The sequence below is a fragment of the Syngnathus typhle genome, linkage group LG1 (genome assembly GCF_033458585.1).
Source record: "Syngnathus typhle isolate RoL2023-S1 ecotype Sweden linkage group LG1, RoL_Styp_1.0, whole genome shotgun sequence".
Lineage (NCBI taxonomy): Eukaryota > Metazoa > Chordata > Actinopteri > Syngnathiformes > Syngnathidae > Syngnathus > Syngnathus typhle.
In genome coordinates this window covers 7,333,289-7,350,431 of record NC_083738.1, presented here as the reverse complement: position 1 = coordinate 7,350,431, position 17,143 = coordinate 7,333,289, and the positions used below count along the sequence as shown (strand labels likewise).

The 17,143-nt window shown below is 41.3% G+C and overlaps 1 protein-coding gene across 1 annotated transcript; it reads left to right on the top strand.

Annotated features, from left to right (window-relative positions):
* Window positions 1-120: 120 nt before the first annotated feature.
* LOC133159393 (cysteine-rich and transmembrane domain-containing protein 1-like) lies at window positions 121-12,967 on the top strand. Its single transcript, XM_061286351.1, has 3 exons — window positions 121-280; window positions 7,064-7,366; window positions 11,565-12,967. The coding sequence occupies exons 2-3, from the start codon at window positions 7,072-7,074 to the stop codon at window positions 11,669-11,671; spliced, it is 402 nt and encodes a 133-aa protein (XP_061142335.1). The 5' UTR covers window positions 121-280; window positions 7,064-7,071; the 3' UTR covers window positions 11,672-12,967.
* Window positions 12,968-17,143: the final 4,176 nt, after the last annotated feature.

The window sequence follows — 17,143 nt, the reverse complement described above, 5'->3', positions numbered from 1 at the left end:
CAATCGATTGACTTGAATGCGGAGCTGACACATCCAATATGGCGGATATCCGGACGTAACGCAGCAGCCAAACCGGTCGAAAGCTTTTATGGTCGGAGCCGCCAATCACGTGCTACGTTTCCACCAAATAACGTTTTCCCCCCATTCAATGACGTCACCTCCCGCTAGACGCACTCGACTCTCTGGCTGAAACGCTTGTTCACTGCGGTGGAAAAGCAAACGTAAGGAAGACGAATTGCCCTCAACGGAAACCAATCTAATTTAGGCACTGCCCTGCAAGGTAAGGCTTGCTTAAATTCTCTTGGCTTTTAGTTTGTTGATTTTTTTGTAAGCCGAGTCATCATGAAGTTCTCAGTGTTTACTGAGCGGGTTGGGTTTGGCCTACAGGTGCACTTAGATTGTTATCGCAACCTCTTGGTAATTTAGGATTACTGGAGTTATATTACTAAAAACATCGTGTTCAGAGGTAAACACCTGTAAATCACATGTTGAAAAAAATGTGAACGATGGAACCATTGTAATGATACAGCTTGATTTAAATATGCACCCAAGAGGTTAATAACCTTTGCATTTGTTATTGCAACAAATATATTTACTATAGTACAAATGTTGCGCTTATCATTTTGTTCAACAAAAGTGTATTGTTTGAAACTATTTACATGGAGCTTACCCATCAGATGCGTAGGACCATAGAAAGGAGCAAAGGCTCCCAAATAGGTGGCTGTAACAGTTTTTACCTTTTATAAATGTCAATGTGACATCTTGATACTTGGGTCAAAGGACAGCAAAACATTAACTTTTTTTGTGATTTAGACAGTACGTTACATAACAATCATCATGATAGTCACACAATGATTGCACCCTTACAAGAGGGCGGAAACAAATGGACACATGATAATGCAGCAGTTATTATTATTATTATTATTATTATTATTATTATTATTATTATTATTATTATTATTATTATTATTATTACCATATCAATCCTACAACATCGATAATTATAAGATCAAATGTTTTTAATCATATAGAGCTCATTGTGTTGTCATGGATGTACATCTGCTTGCCCTTCAGGTGAAACAAAGCAAATCATTAGGCCATGCTCTCCTGCTCCCGGAGCAGTGTTATCACTGTTACGGAAGTTTGCCATCTGTCAGCAGTACTGAGAACATTTTGAGTTAAAAGGTCAAATATTTTTAACAGAAGCACAAATCAAGGAACTAAAATCAGGGAAGTTTTAATTGTTACAGAAATCGTACAGCACGACTCGATTGTTATTGCAAGATTCCTTACTTATTCAGGTTTCCATTACGATAATCATCGACACGAGCCCACATGTGTATGAACCATTGACTTTAACAACCTCAAAGCTGTTTTTCTTCCTGTAGAGGAGAAAGTGAATATGCCTACTGAGATTGACCTGAAAGCAGTCATTGGTGTTACCTTAAGTGTTTACAGTGTACATATAGTGAGTGACAGAGGAGTCTTTCATTTTCCGTTGCTGTGGTTGTTCTGCTTGAGCAAATCCAGCCAAGAAGGCTTGAACAAGAGTTGTGATGTTCCAGGAGTCATTAGCAATTTGTTTTGTAGCTTGGCAAATACTTCATGATTCTGTTGGGAGTTCTAGAAACACAGCTTCCCATTCACAAAATCCACAATGAAGCAAATAAACTTACGACATTTCTTAGAATGTATAAAAGTGGTTATGCACGTCTAGCTCGACATAGTACGTCACGTCAGGTGTCTATGCACAGCTCAAATTGTGCGTGACCATGCAAAAAATTCAGTCCACATCTGTTTTGCATTTTTCTCTTTGCCATGGTGAATGTTATTAGCCTCTCACGGCACCTTGTGACATAAGTGCCTCCATTTGTGAAGTCGGTGTGAACAGCTAAACTGCTGAGTTGTGATTATCATTGATCACTGGATCACAAGACATTCCTGCACTGCAAAATCATCTTTTTCTGGTGTGTACAACATCCTGTGCATATTTCACGAGATTACAACAAACATGAAATGGGATTATGGATCCATGAAAACCACACATGCTCCCGTGAGAGAGCGAGTTGCATCACTTTAGTGGATTCTGTAGAGGAGCCCCAAGGAATTATTTACCAAGTGTGGCTCTAGAGGGCAAATTACAGCACAACAACACTTGAATATATCTGTTCAAGTCCAATGAGATCCAGTTCAGCAAAGTTTTGTTTGCCATCCACAAACAGTTGTTGATAACAAATCTTGGACAGAAAATGGAAATGAGGAGTCATTTAAACTTGACTCCTTGGGGGGGGGGGGGGGGGGGGACCCTCAGTTGCTAGACTTCTGTCGGCATTGACCAGTGACTGCTCAACTCTTGCATGCGCCATGGGATCCACTGCAACTGACATCATCAAAGCATGACTCAGCGGGGGTGAATGATGTACCGTATTTTCCGCCTTATTAGGCGCACCGGGGTATAAGGCGCACCTTCAATGAACGGCCCATTTTAAAACTTTGTCCATATATAAGGCGCACCGGCCTATAAGGCGCATAAAATAGAAGCTTTACTGCAACAAACTGAGGTTGACTAGGGTTGCGGTATGCACCCACTAGCCAATAACCAACGAGCCCTCTGTAAACAATCGGGTTTCTCAAACGATCTCCTATAAAATGATTGGAACTGACTAAAGTTCAATCTAACGCATTGGTACGTGTGCTGTCCTCACTCTGAAGCATCTAGTTTTTCACCAGCTAGACAGCGAGTTAACGACGCTCCAAATAATCAGACTTGGTTTCTTTTAGCTGATTTATTTGTAGAATGGCCTCAAACCATTGCCCTCTTAAGACCGTCGTAAAACTAGGAGAAAATACAAGTAAAATTGTGCGTTAGCTAAACACATACAAGCTACATCACATTTACGGTGAATAGGTTTGCATTAAACATCACATGTAACCAAAATAAAATATTGTTTCAAAATTCGAATAATACTCACAGACAAATCTTGTCCAAGGCACAACATAGAAGGTTTAAACATCAGCTTTTAACACATGCACACGAGTCGACATTGCTTGCTGCCATTCGGTATTTGCTCTCAAAAACAACTTCCCACTGCAACCCTTAGAGGGAGGTAAAGCGCTGCATGTAAACGTGTGTCTACTTAAACTTATTACAAAGGGCAGAATAGTACGACTTACCTATGTTTCCCTTCCGTATCGATCCGTAGATTTACTCGAAACATTAACAGAGCAGCCTATTTTGACATGAAATAGCCTCGCGCGTATAGCAGCTATCGTTATAGCATTAGCCATCCGCAATTTCTTATGGGCCTCAGCTCGTAATCTCCCATGAACCTCAGCAAAGTGTAAACAATCGCGTTTCTCAAACGAGCTCCTATAAAATGATCAGAACTGACTAAAGTTCGATCTAACGCATTGGTACTACTTACCTATGTTTCCCTTCCATATCGATCCGTAGATTTACTCGAAACATGAACAGAGCAGCCTATTTTGACATGAAATAGCCTCGCGCGTATAGCAGCTATCGTTATAGCATTAGCCATCCGCAAAAACCCATGACCCTCAGCTCGCAATCTCCCATGAGCCTCAGCAAAGTGTAAACAATCGCGATTCTCAAACGAGCTCCTCTAAAATGATCAGAACTGACTAAAGTTCGATCTAACGCATTGGTACTACTTACCTATGTTTCCCTTCCATATCGATCCGTAGATTTACTCGAAACATGAACAGAGCAGCCTATTTTGACATGAAATAGCCTCGCGCGTATAGCAGCTATCTTTATAGCATTAGCCATTAGCAAAAACCCATGACCCTCAGCTCGCAATCTCCCATGAGCCTCAGCAAAGTGTAAACAATCGCGTTTCTCAAACGAGCTCCTATAAAATGATCAGAACTGACTAAAGTTCGATCTAACGCATTGTTACTACTTACCTATGTTTCCCTTCCATATCGATCCGTAGATTTACTCGAAACATGAACAGAGCAGCCTATTTTGACATGAAATAGCCTCGCGCGTATAGCAGTTATCGTTATAGCATTAGCCATCCGCAAAAACCCATGACCCTCAGCTCGCAATCTCCCATGAGCCTCAGCAAAGTGTAAACAATCGCGTTTCTCAAACGAGCTCCTATAAAATGATCAGAACTGACATAAGTTCGATCTAACGCATTGGTACTACTTACCTATGTTTCCATTCCATATCAATCCGTAGATTTACTCGAAACATGAACAGAGCAGCCTATTTTGACATGAAATAGCCTCGCGCGTATAGCAGCTATCGTTATAGCATTAGCCATCCGCAAAAACCCATGACCCTCAGCTCGCAATCTCCCATGAGCCTCAGCAAAGTGTAAACAATCGCGTTTCTCAAATGAGCTCCTATAAAATTATCAGAACTGACTAAATTTCGATCTAACGCATTGGTACTACTTACCTATGTTTCCCTTCCATATCGATCCGTAGATTTACTCGAAACATTAACGGAGCAGCCTATTTTGAAATGAAATAGCCTCGCGGGTACAACAGCTATTCGGTGACGCCCCCTGACTACAGTTACCGTAATGTTGGGAAGCGATGCGACCTTGTAATTTACTAGTCGTACTAAAACGTACTAAAACATTTTGGCTAAAACATTTTGGCAGAGCACTGTGTACAACCAGTATGGATCAACAAATTCATCACTTGATCCATATATAAGGCGCACCGGACTATAAGGCGCACTGTTGACTTTTGACAAGAATTTAGGTTTTTAGGTGCGCCTTATAGGGCGGAAAATACGGTAATCGTGCAACAACTAATCAATATTTTAATTTGTTGCCTATACTTTTAAACATCAAATATTTTTGATTATATTTATTGATTGATTCATTGTTGCAGCCCTTAAACTTTAAGTTTAACTCCAGTCCTCGGGGGCCACATTCCTACATGTTTTCCAAGTTTCCCTCGTTAAACACACCTGATTCAAATGATCAGTTCATCCTCACGTTCTGCAGGAGCCTGATAATTGAATCAGGTGTGTTTAACGAGGGAAACTTGGAAAACATGTAGGAATGCGGCCCCCGAGGACTGGAGTTTGAGACCCCTGCCTTAAAGGGTACCTTAAAATGAAAGTTTGGATTCCACTCTTTAATTATGAAAAAAGTATGGTTCTACCTTATCCCGGTCTTCAGTAATCGCCATTTCAACATACAGTCAGTGATTTGAGTGACACTAAAATATCTCGGAAGAAAATGACCTTTTTGTGAAGATATTTTTTCTGCACAATGGTGACTTTGACGCTAATATTTGTTGACTTTTGTGACATCTCAAACATCTCAACAATCCTTCCCTTTTGTAAAACATTTTGTAAAGCATTAAAACCAAATTCAATTTGTTTATTTTACTGGCTAAATAAGATTAAGAATATAACGGTAAACCGTTTATATTGATCTCCTGGTTCAAATATTGAAGATTTTAAAGAATGGCTAGAAAGCCTACAACAATTTGTCTACTTTTCAAACGTAGTTGTAGCAGATGCGTTTGATCCACTGGTTAAAAGAGACTTTGAATTTCTCCTTTTTCCATCTATAACCGCTTCAAACAACAAGGCATATGGAGGGATAGTTGTTCTGTTTGTATATTGCCAATGTTTATAAATTCAATGTTCAATATGCAGTAATTCAAGAATCCCAATCCCCGGAGTATCACACAATATATTTATAAACATGAAAGATAATATAGAGCGGCCCTTTATTAGTACAAAAGTACTAAAAAATGCCTGCCAAAAGAAATGTAAATTATGTAGACAGTAGATGAAGTATGAAATCATAGAAACTAGAGTAAGGTCTAAAAAATATAAAAATAAATTAGCAAAAACTATGAGGGTATGCAAGAGAGAATATTTTTGTAGCAAAATAAAAACAATTTAAAAGGTGCAGTATGTGGGGTATGCACCAACAATTACCCAGAACACTTAATTGAAAATGACAAGTCTATAGATCATATGGAGGATGTATTACATGGTTTTAAACACGTTTTTCATGAATGCGTAATCAGAATTACCAGTGAAAATTAAGACAACAGAGAAAGGAGACGTAATAAAGAAAAAAATTCTCATACAATTTTTATAGGAGCAATTGATAAAAAAGAAATCGTGCGAGACAGTAATAAAATGCGAAAACAAAACCTTGAAAGACTGGAATGATCATATTGCCATGACAACAGTGACGAAGGTTATTGAAGGAACTGCAAAACGACTAACCACATTTTCAGCTTGTCTTTTCAATCAGGTATATTTACAAAAACTGAAGATAGCAACACTTCTTGTTTTTATTTTGTGTCGTCTACTTGTATGTTTATCGTGTACTGTGTCTCGTCATTGTGGGATGGAGGAAACGGGATTTTGGTTTCTTTGTGTGTCTTGACATATGAAGGGATTGACAATAAAGCTGACTTTGACTTTGACTGATACCACTGGTTAAAATTGGAGACAGACACCACTTCACAAACAACAAGCCTGGTCTACCCCCCCTCCCCTCCCCCAACCCCTCCTTGCACTGTGTGGATCTGACATAGCACATTTACAGAAGCATAACTATGAATAATCTTATCAATCAAAGTAATTTAATTTCCAACGTATTTCATCAATAGTCATGATATAAACATGTCTCCTGTGTGCATCAAGTCGATATTTACAAGGTATGCTGACTTGTTCAGCACCAACTCCAACTCATATTAGCTGTTTGTATTTGGGACTTCCAAACCACTGTCAGGCCAACTCTTCTTCTTCCACATGAATGTTGCTAACATGATGAGGGCATTTTTTCTCGTGGCACTTTTATTTATTTATATTTTGTTTTTTAACAAATGGTCGATAAAGGTACTGGACAGGTTGCCGAATGTACGACGCAACACTGAAGACTCACGTTCTTGCACTTGCTTGTCGACACACACGCACAACCGAAATAAAAACATTTTATTTTGAGGTCATTAAAGACATCAAGGGCTGTTCAAAGAGACCAACCCAGATGTTGCTTGCGGGTAATACTATTCTGGTCTGATAGTTTATATTTTGTGGGTTTCTTTTCAGGCTGAGAGATGAATCCAGACCAGCCACCCCCATACCCCGGCCCATCAGCTCCAGTTTATCCTGCCCAAGGCCAACTTCCTCATGACTACCCGCCTCAGGGTTATCCTGCCCAGGGGTACCCCGTAAACATGCAGCAGCCTAATGCAAATTACCCCAGCTACCCTCCCGGCCCAATGGGAGCTGGAGGCCCCTATCCAGGGCAGGGACAGCCACCTTATCAAGGTTATCCTGGACAACCACAATACGGCTGGCAGGGTGGGCCTCCACCCGGACCCATGTATGGAGAACCTCCTAAAAACACAGGTGGGTGCTAAATTGAGGACCATCAACATGATCAAGAGGATTAAGTAGAAACTAACAATGCCATGTTAAGAGGCCCATTTGCACACTGTGGTAAAGGTCAAATTTGTTTGGGCCTATATGTAATGGTACCTTCCCATCCAGGTCTTGTTCACTCATGCAAGCCAAGTAAAGGTGCTTCAAACTAAAGATTATGCAAATAAGATTTACCGTAATTTTCGGACTATAAGTCACAGGTTTTTTCATATATTGGGTGGGGGGGGGGGCGACTTATAATAAGGAGCGACCTATATGTGTTTTTTTTTTCCTCAAATATTTCCCCCCCCCCCAAAAAAAAGTGAAACCGCGATAAACGAACCGCGATGTAGCGAAAGATTACTGTAATTTGAATCTCAAGTGACGTCAGCAGCGCGACACGGCATGGTGCGGCGGTTGTTTACATAAAGGACAAAGATTGATCACGGGATGACGAAGATGAAGAAGGGCCCCACGTACTACCGGCATCATTAGCGGCTTTGTTTCTAAGCGACACGGCGGACGAAGAGTTCGAAGGATTTAAGGATTTGCAGTGACACAGAAGGTTTGAAAAACTATTATGGCTTTTACCCACGCCCGGTCCTACTCTACGGAGGTCTCTTTCACCTCCGTGGATTGAAGTTGGGGGCCGGCGCTCGGCCGGGTGGCTGTACAGGGACGGTGGATGGGGCTCCGACATGTTTTTTACGCACGCCCAGTCCTACTCTACCGAGCTCTCTTTCACCTCCGTGGATGGAAGTCGAGGGCCGGCGCTCGGCCGGGTGGCTGTCCGGGGACGGTGGATGGGGCTCGGTCATGGCTTTTACGCACGCCCGGTCCTATTCTATAGATCTCTCTTCCACCTCCGTGGCTGGAAGTCCACGCCACCACACGCCTGGAAGTTTGTTTTGTTAAATAAAGAGCCGTTTAGCAAACCCACGTCTTTCCTTGTACTTCGTTAACGCTACAATATAGTTATATACTAGATCTGTGGAATAACGACGAGGCTGACGTCAGGGCGCACGCGCGGCGTTGTTGACAAAGGACGAGGAATTTGATCGATGGATTTAATGATTTAGAGTGCACAGATGGTTTGATAATATTATTGCTTATATAATAGTTATCCATTAGGGGTGTAACGATACATCGATACACATCGATTAATCGATATAATGCTTTCCGGGAGCAGTGCGCGCCGCGGCGTTGTTGTGTTGTGAGCAGAGCAGGCACGTAAAAGGGGAATCGACAACTAGTACGCGGCTCCTGGGCTGGTGCTATGGCTAGTGTCCAAAAAGACGAGGAAATTTGCTCCCCTTTAGGCTTCAAGTCATTCGTTTGGAAGCACTTTGGATTTCAAAGAAAAGATGGCTCAACGGACAAGACACGTGCAGTTTGTAAATCCTGCCATGCGGTGATCAAATATTCAGGGAGCACAAATCTCGCCGCACATTTAAAGAAAAAACACGACATCAAAGTTCAGTGTTAAAATAAGCACTTTGTATACTACAATACTCTTGTAATTTCCTAAATAGAGTTTGCAGTACCTTGTTGATTTTGCGTATGAATTGTTATAAATCAGGATATTGTTCTATATTTTTTATTAAAAAAAAAAAAATCGATCGTAGAGCACTATATCGCGATATCGTGAATGAATCGCAGCAGGCTTTAAGACATCGGCAAATATCGTATTGTAGTTCTTGATTAGCATCGATGCCAATAAATCGTAGAGCATTATATCGATTAATCGATGTGTATCGATGTATCATTACACCCCTACTACTTACCCATGTTTCCCTTCCATATCGATCCGTAGATTTACTCGAAACATTAACAGAGCAGCCTATTTTGACATGAAATAGCTTGCTGCGTATAGCAGCTATCATTATAGCATTAGCCATACGCAAAATCCCATGAGCCTCAGCTCGCAATATCCCATGAGCCTCAGCAAAGTGTAAACAATCGCGTTTCTCAAACGATCCCCTATAAAATGATCAGAACTGACTAAAGTTTGATCTAACGCATTGCTACTGCTTACCTATGTTTCCCTTCCATATCGATCCGTAGATTTATTCAAAACATTAACAGAGCAGCCTATTTTGACATGAAATAGCTTGGTGCGTATAGCAGCTATCGTTATAGCATTAGCCATCCGCAAAATCCCCTGAGCCTCAGCTCGCAATCTCCCATGAGCCTCAGCAAAGTTTAAACAATCGCGTTTCTAAAACAATCTCCTATAAAATGATCAGAACTGACTAAAGTTCGATCTAACACATTGGTACTGCTTACCTATGTTTCCCTTCCATATGAATCCGTAAATTTACTCGAAACATTAACGGAGCTGCCTATTTTGAAATGAAATAGCCTCGCGGGTACAACAGCTATTCGGTGACGCCCCCTGACTACAGTTACCGTAATGTTGGGAAGCGATGCGACCTTGTAATTTACTAGTTGTACTAAAACGTATTAAAACATTTTTGGCAAAGCACTGTGTACAACCAGTATGGATCAACAAATTCATCAATTGATCCATATATAAGGCGCACCGGACTATAAGGCGCACTGTCGACTTTTGATAAAAATGTAGGTTTTTAGGTGCGCCTTATAGGGCGGAAATTATGGTATGTCTTTTTTACTTTTTGGGGCATTTTATGGCTGATGCGACTTGTACTCCGGAGTGACTTATAGTCCGAAAATTACGGTATATAAAATAAAAACATCTTTTTTTTCCTGTGGAAGTGTTTAAAAATATTATTTCTTATTATTAATAAAAATCTTGGAGAAGTTTGGGCCTATGTAAATTACCCAAATTATAACATCAAAAATTCAAAATGCAGAACAGCTAGCCTACAGACACGTTAGAAATTTGACATTTGAATTGCTTGTTGGGACTTTAGATTGCCTGGCCACCCATCAAGTTTGAATCGTTCATCAGTGCCAATTTTCTATCATTTGTCCCCTTCAAGCAAGTTCATCATACGCACTGTTAGAAAAATGAGCAATGGCTCAGTTAGCAAACCGGATGTGTGTAATTATTATTTTTGTGTATTAGGTTCTACAGTAAACTTCACCCCTTATTGAAAATGACTTCAATTAAAAACTCCCGTTGACTGCTAACATTCGTATTGATTATGTTTCTGAAACAAAGTGCTGTATTGTCTTGTATGTGCATACAATGTGTGTAATTCCTGTAGTGTGTTTAGCTTTACAATGAACTCCAACAGTGTTGTCAACACAAAATGTAAAGCATGTTCAGGGAAGTGTGTTCATCACTAAATTTCTATTAATTGTCCAGTCCGAGTCACAGAGAGTCGTTGTGATCCTTTATCACTCTGACTGTTATACTGCCCCCGGTGGTCAACGCACACCCGAAGGAGCAGCACAATGAATGGGATCTTCTTGGGATATTCTTAAAATTGTATATATTTATGTCATTGGTCTATTATTTATTTTTACACAGCACCAAATAATAGAACAGTGTTGTCACAATACCAACATTTGGACTTGGGTACTATATCTGCATATACAGTAGTATCTGATTACAAAGAGTTAAACAATACTATAGCAAAAACTTACCATTCATATGAATGGTTGAAGATCATTATACTTGTACAAGTGTTTTGTGTTATGAGCAAATTAAAGTCTTATCTCAAGACATCACTGTACAATGCTGAATACTGAAGTTTGTCAAAGGCCAACTATCTGAAGTTATGACTTTGGCCAACGCTTGAGCCGGAGTATTACACAACTTGTGGCTCAATGTGCTGAAGATGTTCCTTATGACTTATCACTTATTAAAGCACCTGACTAACTCTTCAATCAGAGCTCAAAGTTCATAATAAGTCGTATTGTCACTAGCTGTTTATCAAAACCTGCCTGACTGTTGCTCTTCCCCCACACAAATGATTAATCCTTAACACGGGGATGCAGACATCTTGTCTCACTTGTCTTTGTTTCACACCACAGTGTAACCTAATGCTACCTGAAAGCTTGCAAATGATCTGACTGGTTAGAGCCCAGAGTATCGCTGGTATTACTTAACTATTAAGTTGGCCTTTATGGTGGAGACATTCCCACCTTGATTAGCTTTGCTATCATGCTTTATTTCTGACAATTCTCTTTGATTTGATCAGCTTTTTTATAATGAAGGAAATTAGAATAATAACCTCTCTCCTTCTTTACAACCCAGTGTACATGGTGGAGGACAGAAGAAGAGACAACTCTTCCTCAGAGACGTGCCTGACAGCCTGCTGGACAGCCCTATGTTGCTGTTGTCTCTGGGACATGCTGACATAATAGTTCCCAGCACCTTCATTACACTCCCCCCTGCTCCCTACGTATTTCTGTGTGCCTCAAAACACTAGGATCCCTTCTTCCCAGTTGGCCTTAAATCTTGTGTCCCCTCTTCATTTTGCCTTCATTTCTTTGAACACCGTGCTTATAATGCAAACTTTTTTTTCCCCCCAGTGAATGTCAATATGAAGTCCTTAGCACCAACTGACTAAGCGACCGACTATTATCAGGGGCGGCCTTTGGAGCAGCTTGTAATTGAGCTTCATTATCTGTCCTGAGCATACATTTAGATAAAAAAACAACTCACAGAAAAAAAAACCTCTGGTTTTTGATTGTTGTGCGTAAAGATGACAGCAATGTCAGAACATTCTGAATAAGACAGACCTACAAGAACGTGGAAGCAACATCACATGCATGCTAGGCTAGTTAGTTGTTGATGTTTCACGGTGGCAGAAGCTGCTCTTAAATATATTTACTCTTTGCTGGAAAAGCATTATAAGCACACATCAAATACTACAACAGCCCTGTGCTCTGCCTTTGCTGTGTTGGTTGTGACATACTGAAAGAACATTGATAAGCATGCGTGTACATTTTAATCAGTATTTACACTGAAACACTAACTTCCACTTGAAAGGGTTTTTAAAGGTCTGAGCTTGCAGGCTCTGAAAAGTCAAAACACTGTCTTTTGCGGATAAGAATGGCGTAGGGTAACTTGCACTTGATCACTGTCGTTTTGAAATTGTCCCACACTACCCCGTGTTAAGTGAAAAAATGCACAGAGCAACTATAACAGACACACAGCATATATTGCGACCAGGCTCATCTCCAATGAGGGTCTCAAGCACTTTATGATGTTCACCTCTGTATGTGTGTTGTCACTCCCGTCTGCTGTCTTGGGCTCTCCGCGAGCTCCCTTTTTTGCTTTCTTAGCGACATTCTTTTATCTTGGTCTCCCGTTGTCACACGGATCTGTAAGCCGCTGTTTACAAGTGAGCTAAAGAATGCGCTCTAAGGAGCTGACAATTGGAATGTTCTTTTTTCCCTCTGGATTTCACATTGTTTTGAAATTAAATGAGAAATACAATGCATTTTGAGGATGACGGTGATTTACGTTGCATTACTTTTACCTGATTAACTTTAAATAATCACACTTTTTTCATCACAATTAATGTATTTTTGCTTTTAAAATATGTTAGGGTTTAACTGAAAACGAGAAACCATGCTGTGATCAATAAATAAATGCCTGTTTGCTTCAAATGGAAATCTTTGATTAAAATAATGTATTCCTATCAAGTGAAATACTTTTTTTTTTATTTGGGTGAGTGGCATCAGTGTGCATATACTGGAGAACAAAGATCACTATTCTCTCACTGTCAAGACTGGCCTCGATTCACTTATTTATGGTTGCAGTGTCCCGGAATGACAGTCATCAGGGAGAAATGTTATAGTTCTGCCGAATGTGAAAAGTCATTAACGTCTTTTTCTTATTTACCGTCAGGATCGATCACAATCCATCCATTTTCTGTACCGCTTCTCCTCGAGGGTCGCCGGCGTGTTGAAGCCTATCCCAGCTGACTTTGGCCGAGAGGCACCTGAAATGGTTTTCAGCTAATCATTCAAACAATCAGTCACATCTGCAGGAGTTTAAAGTCTTCAATGAACTTAGTATGCATGTTTTCGGAATGTGGGAGGAGATAGAGACAGTCCACAGGGAGAACATGACAATTCCTCATAGGAGGGTCAGAACTGTGCTTTGAATCCATGTATGACCTCTGAACTATGAGGCAGACATGCTAACGAGTTCACGACGTTTCTAGCACATTGCAGTAAACCCACTAAGTCCACTGTTGCAGTACTATGTCAGAAGTTTGTTTCGGTTGAGCTATAACATCATCCAATTTAAAACAATGTATACTACTTTAAAATATAAAAAATAAACCCCCTAAATTATTTACTGTGTGTTTAATACACGTACTAGATGACAAAAAAGCAGCCTCCTGCGCACGGAGTTTGACTCAAACGTTTGAATAATCTTTAAATTTCAGCGAAGGCGCTGTCACAATAATGCGTCCGGCACGCTGCGTTTGTGCGGTTGGATTAGATGACAAAAAATCAGCCTCTTGTGCACCGAGTTACACTCAAATTTTGAAATATTTTCTAAGTTTCAGCGATGGCGCTGTCACAAAAATGTTTTTTTTTTTTTTTTTTTAACGCTTACTGAAACCCTAATCTCAACTATAGGATGTGCCCTCTGCTGGGGGACACGTATTACTGCACCCATCCCGTTTATTTCCATGTTGGAGGTCGTCCTTTGACCACAACTTTGGAACCCACTGGCCCGAATAAAACACAAAAAAAGAGAGATCTATAATAAAAAATAAGGCACTTGGAATCCGTGTGTGGAGTCAAACGTTTAAGGTAGGGGTGTAACGATTCATCGATACACATCGATTAATCGATATAATGCTCTACGATTTATTGGCATCGATGCTAAACGTAAACATCGATTTATATCGCCGTGTTTGACCTCGGACATTAGACGCGACTTTATTTTGAAATCCAGTTCATTGTTGCTTGCTTCCTCTTTCCGGGATCAGGGAGCAGTGCGCGGCGTTGTGTTGTGAGCAGAGCAGGCACGTGAAAAGGGAGTCGACAACTAGTATGCGGCTCCTGGGCTGGTGCTATGGCTAGTGTCCAAAAAGACGATGAAATTTGCTCCCCTTTAGGCTTCAAGTCATTCGTTTGGAAGCACTGGATTCCGAAGAAAAGATGGCTCAACGGACAAGACTCGTGCAGTTTGCAAATCCTGCCATTCGGTGATCAAATATTCAGGGACCACAAATCTCCCCGCACATTTAAAGAAAAAACACGACATCAAAGTTCAGTGTTAAAATACGCAGTTTGTATACTCCAATACTCGTGTAATTTCCTAAATAAAGAGTTTGCAGTACCTTGTTGATTTTGCGTATGAATTGTTATAAATCAGGATATTGTTCTATATTTTTTATTTAAAAAAATAATATATCGATCGTAGAGCACTATATCGTGATATATCGTGAATGAATCACAGCAGGCTTTAAGATATCGGCAAATATCGTATCGTAGTTCTTTGTATCGATATGATATCGTATCGTGACAAAACCCGCGATTTACACCCCTAGTTTAAGGCCACCCCACGTTGAGCTGTACCTCGAACTGTGCTCTGCATCTGGACTACTTGGACTACTCGAGTACCACAGTCGGACTGAGGGTAAATTGAACTATTCTCGCTATGCGGTTACATTTAAAGTCATTGCAGAGGGGTGGAAATTTCTGCCGGGTGGCATGATTGATGCGTCTGATCCCATGCATGTGTACTGTCTTCATTGTTGAAACTATGTTGGCAACATGCCAGAAGAACAAAGTATTGCTAACAATGCCGTTACCAATGGTAGGAAACATTGGGCTGAAAAATGACTTTGGGACACCAGATGCATGTACCACCCCACCCCATATACACGCACGTGCGCGCGGACGCTCGCATAAACACATATGCGCCTATAGCTATTACCAAAAATTAAGTCTCCCCGTCGGGGAATCGAACCCCGGTCTTCCGCGTGACAGGTGGAGATACTGTCCACTTTACTAACTTACATCACATGGCTTGAGTAAGGTCGTGTGTAAGTGCCGAGTGGAAGTGGCAGCTACCCAGCAGTTAAAGGTACACAATGACCTGTCATACCAAAGAGTTCTCCAGTGTAGTTATCACATTCGCCTAACACGCGAAAGTGAAAACGGCCTGACGTCAGACCTTGATGCTATTCTTCCAAGATGGCTCTCCGATCTAACCCCGGGCAGTCTCCAAAGTGTAGTGGTTATCACGTTCGATGTACGCGTGAAAGTTCTCCGGTTCGAAACCGAGTGGAAACAGGCTGGTGGTACATTTTAGTCAGCCCATTTGAAAAATTCGTCTCCGGCGCCAGTCCGTGATGCCACCTTTTGGAAGACGGCTCTCGTGAAGCTATTAAGCTAGTTTCCATAGTGTAGTGGTTATCACGTTTGCCTTACATGCTAAAGGCTTGAAACCGGGTGGGAACAAGCAATGAGAACTTTTTTTTCAGCCCATTTGAAAAATCCATCTACGGCGCTAGTCCGTGATGCCACTTTTTGGAAGAAGGCTCCCATAGCAGTCAGGCGAGGTTCCATAGTGTAGTGGATATGACGTTCACCTCACACGCAAAAGGCCTTTGTGTCAGCCCATTTGAAAAGTTTGCCTCCAACGCCAGCCAGTCCATGATGCTGGTTTTTGAAAGGCGACTATCAGGTAGTTTTCCATAGTGTAGTAGTTATCACGTTCGCTCCACACGCAAAAGGTACCGTGTGGAAACAAACTAAATGAATCTCTTTGTCAGCCCATTTGAAAAATTCGTCTCCAGGGCCAGTCCGGGATGCAATGTTTTGCAAGACGGCTCTCATGCAGCAGTGAGGCATGTTTCTATAGTGTAGTGTTTATCACGATTGCCTCACACGCGCAAGGTCCGCGGTTAGAAACCGGGGGGGAAACAAACTGTATGAATCTTTTTGTCAGCCCCTTTGAAAAACTGGTCTGCGGCGCCAGTCCGTGATGGGACTTTTTACAAGACGCGTCCTGCAGTACAGTCAAACAAGTTTCCATAGTGTAGTGGTTATCACGTTTATCTTACATGTGAAAGGTCCTCCGGTTCAAAAGCAGGTGGAAACAAACCGTAGAAATCATTTTGTCAGCCCCTTTGAAAAATTCATGAAAGGTCCCCGGTTCGGAACTGGGTAGAAACAAGCAGTATGAACATTTTTGTCAGCCCATTTGAAAAATCCGTCGCTGGTGCCAGTCCGTGATGAAACTTTTTGGAAGACGGCTCCCCCCCTCGTTCGAAACCGGGTGAAAACAAGCCGCATTTATCTCTTTGTCAGCCCCATTGAAAAATTCGTCTACGGCGCCAGTCCGTGATAGGACTTTTTGCAAGACGCATCCCGCATCACAGTCAGACAAGTTTCCATAGTGTAGTGGTTATCGCGCTCACCTTATACCCGAAAGACCCCAGATTTGAAACCGGGTGGAAACAAACCGCAGAGATCATTTTGTCAGCCCCTTTGAAAAATTCATCTACGGCGCCACTCCGTGATGGGACTTTTTGCAAGACGGCTCCCGCTACACAGTCAGATAAGTTTCCATAGTGTATTGGTTATCACATTCGCCTTACACATGAAAGGTCCTCGATTCGGAACAGGGTGGAAACGAGCGGTATGAACTTTTTTGTCAGCCCATTTGAAAAATTTGTCGCTGGCGCCAGTCCGTGATGAAACTTTTTGCAAGACGGCTCCCATTGATTAGACAGGAAAGTTTCCATAGTGTAGTGGCTATCACGTTTGCCTCACACTCGAAAGGTCCCCGGTTCGTAACCGTCTGGAAACAAGCTGAGTGATACTTTTTGACAGCCCCTCTGAAAAATGCTTCTC

Coding starts and splice junctions, on each gene's coding strand:
- LOC133159393 (XM_061286351.1), top strand. CDS start 7,072: ATGAATCCAGACCAGCCACCCCCATACCCCGGCCCATCAGCTCCAGTT. Junction 7,367..11,564: donor AGAACCTCCTAAAAACACAG/GTGGGTGCTAAA, acceptor TTTACAACCCAG/TGTACATGGTGGAGGACAGA.